This window comes from Abrus precatorius, unplaced genomic scaffold, assembly GCF_003935025.1.
Source record: "Abrus precatorius isolate BTA unplaced genomic scaffold, Abrus_2018 Scaffold153, whole genome shotgun sequence".
NCBI lineage: Eukaryota > Viridiplantae > Streptophyta > Magnoliopsida > Fabales > Fabaceae > Abrus > Abrus precatorius.
This window is the reverse complement of record NW_020874351.1, coordinates 1,078,053-1,084,150: the sequence shown is the minus strand read 5'-3', so window position 1 is coordinate 1,084,150 and position 6,098 is coordinate 1,078,053. Positions and strand designations below refer to the sequence as shown.

Below are 6,098 nucleotides of genomic sequence, written 5' to 3'. Positions count from 1 at the left end.
CGTTGACCATACCACAGGGCCTTAGCAAGTGACCATTTCAACGGGAACTGTGGGATCAGAAGATTTTTAACTAGGAATTATATACTCTATTGGTATAATATGTGTTTTTCTTATATTCAACATTTAAATTTAAATTACTTTCAATTGAAAATTTAAAGAAAGAATTCAACTTTCAACTTTCAACCTTCTCGAAAAAGGATAGATCCTATGTCTTATTCCTAACAATAAATCCTTAAATTTAATACTTATTTTTTCAGAAGAAAATAAAAAATATTTAAATTTATTATATTATATTTATATAAAAACTGAGTTAAGTTTAATGAATATTTATTCATTAATATTTTATACGAAAAGATAAATAAAAAAGAAAATAACATGGAAGATTGATAATTAAAATTGATAGTTATAAAATTAGTGTTTTTAGAGGTATTAAAAGTAATATTTTATAATATGGGAAGCAATTGGGAGAACAAAACCTAACGGCGATGAGTCATAGGAATAAGAATAGAAGGGTATAGTCCCCACGTCAGCTCCACCTGTTCCGAATGCAAGTTAATCCAATTTCTCCATTTTTGGCTTTTCCAGATATTTCTGATTTTGTTGCCAATCACTTTTTTGTTCAGTTTTGCTTTTGCTTATTCCGTTCCGTTCCGCCGGTCAGTATATTCTCATCTTCCCTCTTAAACCTCTCTGTCTTCTCTTCTCCACGCCCTTCTAGACAACCCATTATTCCTCTCTTCAATTCCTCATCATCTTAACCTTATCTTCTCCAAACGCCCTCAATCTTTTACAATATAAAACCCACTTTTTTGTACACTCATTCACGCACAAACCAATTTGCCCTTTCCTTAAACAACCATCTATTCTGCTTATTCCATCTACCAGTCAATATTTTTTATTTTCATCTTTTTTTTCCCTGCATATTCCAATATTCTTCTTCATACATGCACCATGAAGATTTTCAGCCCCTCTAAGTGCTTTCTCACGAATGTGGTGTGTCCTTCGGACACCATATTCCTGAAACACACCAATCTTTCTCATCTGGGTGCCACCCATCTTTACCAATTCAGAATGTCAATTCTCTCTTGGCCTAATTAGCTTCGATTCCACAATCTCCACAGTTTAGCACCACCTTCTTCCTCCTTTCCTTCTCCGATGGATCCTCAAAACAGTAGCAGCAGCAGCAGTGACAACAACAACAACAACAACAACAACAACAACAACCGGAGAAGCATAATCTTCAACAAGTACGAGATGGGGCGGGTTTTGGGGCAGGGGAACTTCGCAAAGGTCTACCACGGAAGGAACCTAACCACCAACGAGAGCGTGGCCATAAAGGTGATAAAGAAAGAGAAGCTGAAGAAAGAAAGGTTGGTGAAGCAGATCAAACGCGAGGTGTCGGTGATGAGGCTGGTAAAACACCCCCACATAGTGGAACTCAAAGAAGTAATGGCAACAAAAGGAAAAATCTTCCTTGTAATGGAATACGTCAGAGGTGGAGAACTCTTCTCCAAAGTCGCAAAGGGAAAACTCTCCGAAGACGTAACCAGAAAGTACTTCCAACAACTCATCAGCGCCGTCGATTTCTGCCACAGCCGCGGCGTCACCCACCGTGATCTCAAGCCGGAGAATCTTCTCTTGAACGAAAACGAGGACCTCAAGGTCTCCGACTTCGGCCTCTCCGCGTTGCCGGAGCAACGCCGTGCCGACGGCATGCTCGTGACGCCGTGTGGAACCCCTGCTTATGTTGCACCCGAAGTGTTGAAGAAGAAAGGCTATGATGGTTCCAAGGCTGATATATGGTCCTGTGGTGTAATTCTCTATGCTTTGCTTTCTGGGTATTTACCGTTCCAAGGTGAGAACGTTATGAGGATTTATAGAAAGGCTTTTAGAGCTGAATATGAATTACCAGATTGGATTTCGCCCCAAGCTAAGAACTTGATTTCGAAACTCCTTGTTGCTGATCCTGAAAAGAGGTATTCTATTCCTGATATAATGATCGACCCTTGGTTCCAAATTGGGTTCATGAGGCCACTTGCGTTTTCCATGAAGGAATCAACGGTTGAAGATAACATTGATTTTGATGAGGTGGGTGGTGAAGAAGAGGTTGGGGCAATGATGAAACCGGCTCGGCCGTTTTACAATGCGTTTGAGATTATTTCCTCGTTGTCGCATGGTTTTGATCTTAGGAATTTGTTTGAGACGAGGAAGCGGTCTCCGTCTATGTTTATTAGCAAGTTTTCAGCTTCTGCGGTGTTGGCAAAGCTCGAGGCGGTGGCGAAAAAGTTGAACTTTAGGGTCACGGGGAAGAAGGAGTTTGTAGTGAGGATGCTGGGGACGGAGGAGGGGAGGAAGGGGAAGCTCGCCATGAAGGTGGAGGTGTTTGAGGTGGCGCCGGAGGTGGCGGTGGTGGAGTTTTCTAAGTCGGCCGGAGACACTTTGGAGTATGTTAAGTTCTGTGAGGAACAAGTGAGACCTTCTCTCCAAGACATCGTTTGGAGTTGGCAGGGTGATAGTAACTCCAACAACAATCAGTAGTTGTTGTGATGATCTGTGAATGGGAACACAAAAAGCTACACAAAAGTGAAGTGTTTTTTTTTTTTTTTAATAGTAGTTTGCTTTGGCTTCAAAATTTGATTTCATACTATGTAAATTTAAGGTTGTTATGGTGTTTGAAGTTAGTTAATACTGCCTAAAATCATCCCGCAAATTGTGGAAAAAGTAGAAACGGGGTTCTTCGCTTCACCGTATATGTTGGTTCGGTTTAAGTTACCAGATAGAATATGTTTCATATTCACGAAAGATGAAAATGATCCTAGATAATCGTGAGGGTTTGATTATAGTTCGTGTTGGGTCCCTTTGTGTTTAAAACTGTGATTTGTATTTCGGAGAGTAACGAAAGCTAAGTACCAATAGATTTTGTAAAGAGAGAATTGGAAGGCTTGGATTGGTGGATTTTGGAGCTAAAGGTTAAGTATGTACCAATAGATTTGTAAATGGAAGAATTGGAAACCTTGGCTTGAATTGTTGAATTCCAGTTGTTCAACAGGATTACTAAGTTTGATATTATGCGTCACCAACCTTAGGTTGGTTTAGATATTCAAACATGAATGAGGTTGGATGGAACGTGATGGATTCAAATAAAAAGAAATAGAATTAAAGTGGACTGAAAATATTACCCTGTTGATTGAATTTTTTTACATAAAATAATATTAATTTAATTACATATTTCTTAAATTGAGAAGAATATAAAATAAAATAAGATGAAATTAATTTTATTTTATTAGTATTTTGGTTATTTAAATAATAGAACACGCCAAGATCTCTCTCTCTTTTACTTCACTCTTGGGTCCTTACTACTGATTCAATTGATGATAGAAAGGTGATTGGGGATTGTGGGTCATAATAAATTTTTGTCAAAGTGCAAGGACCAAAAGATCCGCAAATGAGTAAATTGCAAGACAGCCAAGCCTTGGATTTTCTATGGCTTCATCATTGTTATTTATTATTACGGTATTTTGGTTGTGCCCTTTTTGCTATTCTGTCCCACTAATCCTAGTGAACATGTTTTAACCGAAAACAAACAAAAAAAAAAACAATTAAATGGGTAAACCCGTCATTGCAAACCATTTTATCCATCTTCCGTGGTACCAATTGAACACCTCGAAAGGACATTGATTTTTTTCCCTCTATTCATTCCAAAGTTTTTCTTTTTCTGTTAATAAAGTGGGTATTACCAGTGGACGTGGCATTACAAGCTGTCCCTTTTGAGCAAAGCCTCCAAAAGGAAGGGTAACCTGTGCCTACACACATACAAATATACACAACAAAAACAGTACGAAAGGGTGTTGCATCGCGGGGCCTCCACAACTTAAAACGTTCCATCAGCTGACTCGGATCATACTCAGTTTTGTCAAATGAGGCTCCAAATGCCCCATAACAGTGCATTTTTATTTTCCTTTCAATTTTTTGTTGGGAGAATAGGGGGTGATTGTGGCATAGAACAGCTCATTCGTATCAATGTTATCATTCTCAAGCTCAACTTGCCAAGTTGCCTTTGCCATATAGATATGTAAGACATTATATCATGCACTTTTCCATGACTTAAGCTAGCCACCTAGGTACCTAACTAATCCCGGCGTGAAGGATTATCAACAAAGAACATAAATGCCAATTATTTCAAGTCAATTCATATGGTTTGGTGGCTGTCATATGCTTAAGTTGTGATAATTATTTTCCTCCTCTTAATGAATTTTACATTTGAAAACAATCATGTTACTTAAATATAAATAAACTCTGTATAATTTGCACAACTTCTATCACTTTTTTTCCCTCATTCTTGCATTAATTTATTCTTCGTTATTAATTGTACCTTTGCAAGAGGTTTACTTGGAGAAGGACAACTCGCTTATTGCAATATTATATCACCTAAGTTTTCTCTCACCGGCTTGAAGTTTGACACGTCATATGATATCATCCTTTATGCACAAATTTTTCGTTTAATAAGAAATTTAAATATTCTTTAAAAAGTTGAATTAGAGTATTACAAAGGATGAAAAGACAATAATTATTAAGTTTCATCTTAAAACTAATAAAATCTAACATGTATATAAACTGTACCTCAATAAGTGTGGCAGATGATGTAAGATGTTTTCATCTCCTCTACAAACCAGAGGCTTCGATATTATGTTGACCTCTATCTTAAGACGTGAAGTTGTTCAACAAATATATTAACCCTACCTCAATAATTGAGATACGCAATGTGAAAATGTCCAAAAACAATAATAGAATAGTTTGTGTCGTTTAAAAAACACCGCAAGTTATAAGACAGGAGTCTTGAGTTTTCTGTCAAAAACATATTATAATACTACATGATTGGAGTAACTGTATATCAAGTCAAATGAAGGAATTTCTTTGGAGGGAAGAGAAAATCAAAGAAAAAAGACAACGGATTGAGAATTTCAGTGAGTATAGCAATCCCACACGCCAATCAGATTGCTTGATGATTATATAATGCTTGCTTCAAGGGTTGAAGAAAAAGACAAATTTCTTTCAAACCATTATGTGATTGTGAGATTAAAAAGCGAATTTCTTTTTCCTTTTTCTCGCGCACAAGATCTTAAAAATATAAAGTGGGTGGAGTCAAACCATGAAATGAATCACAGATTGTTGTAAAAGGGGTAACGCAAGAAAGAACAGTTGCATGATGTTAGTGGAATTCATCGAAATAATTTCAAAACACCTTATAACACATTGGTTCCATGATATTCTGATAATCTTATTACATCCATCACCATGTATCTAAGATATTAATAATTGATATTTTCGTAAAGTTTCCTTGGTGTCGTTGTTATCTGGGCATTGCTGTTCGGTGGAAGATGTTGAAAATGCTGGAAACTTATCGTGTTAGGGGTGGATTTGTGGAACAACAACAAATTGCCACATAAAGATAAAGCTTCGGCCTCTTCTGCATTTGTTGCGTCATTTGTAAGTCAAAGGATTATCCAGAGGAATAGTAACGTCAAGGTGTACAGGCCCACGTGTTTTTTTCTTATTTTGCCAACTTTTGCGTTCCCACGATGAGTTTTTATTTTTATTTTATTTTTATCCTTTCCGAAAAAAAAATCATTATAAATTATAATTTTGTAAGTATTTAATATAACTATATTTATTATAATTTTTTTAATATTTAACATAATTACATTCATTAAATTTGAATATATGAATGCTGTTTTTTATGTATAAGAATATATTTTATAATATAAAATATTGTCCAGTCTTAGTGCTTGCCTAACTAGCGCAATTCAAATAAAAGGATAAACTAGAAAGTGTCATTTTGTTAAATTGATATTTTAATTTTAGAGTAACTTTATTAATAATTGCTTGTTTAATTTAATGATACGATGATAAGAGGAACGATTTACCAAAATAAATTGTTTCTAAAAATAAAATATTAAAATAATATTATTTTAAAGCATATTACTTCAAATTTTTTCTTGTTAACTTTTAAGTTTTAATTAACCTTCTATCAACTTTTATATAGATTGGTTTCCATCCGTCCTTCCTCTCCCCATTTTGGGCCTTGGATCTGGGCCTTG

The 6,098-nt window shown here is 35.8% G+C and overlaps 1 protein-coding gene across 1 annotated transcript; it reads left to right on the top strand.

Moving 5' to 3' along the window:
* Positions 1-504: 504 nt before the first annotated feature.
* Positions 505-3,570, top strand: LOC113857099 (CBL-interacting serine/threonine-protein kinase 5-like). The gene has a single exon (XM_027488835.1). It carries the CDS (start codon positions 1,156-1,158, stop codon positions 2,536-2,538), a length of 1,383 nt encoding a protein of 460 aa, XP_027344636.1. The 5' UTR covers positions 505-1,155; the 3' UTR covers positions 2,539-3,570.
* The last annotated feature ends 2,528 nt before the right edge of the window (positions 3,571-6,098 follow it).

Bases quoted from the DNA above. Each gene is read 5' to 3' on its own strand.
- LOC113857099 (XM_027488835.1), top strand. From the start codon at position 1,156: ATGGATCCTCAAAACAGTAGCAGCAGCAGCAGTGACAACAACAACAAC.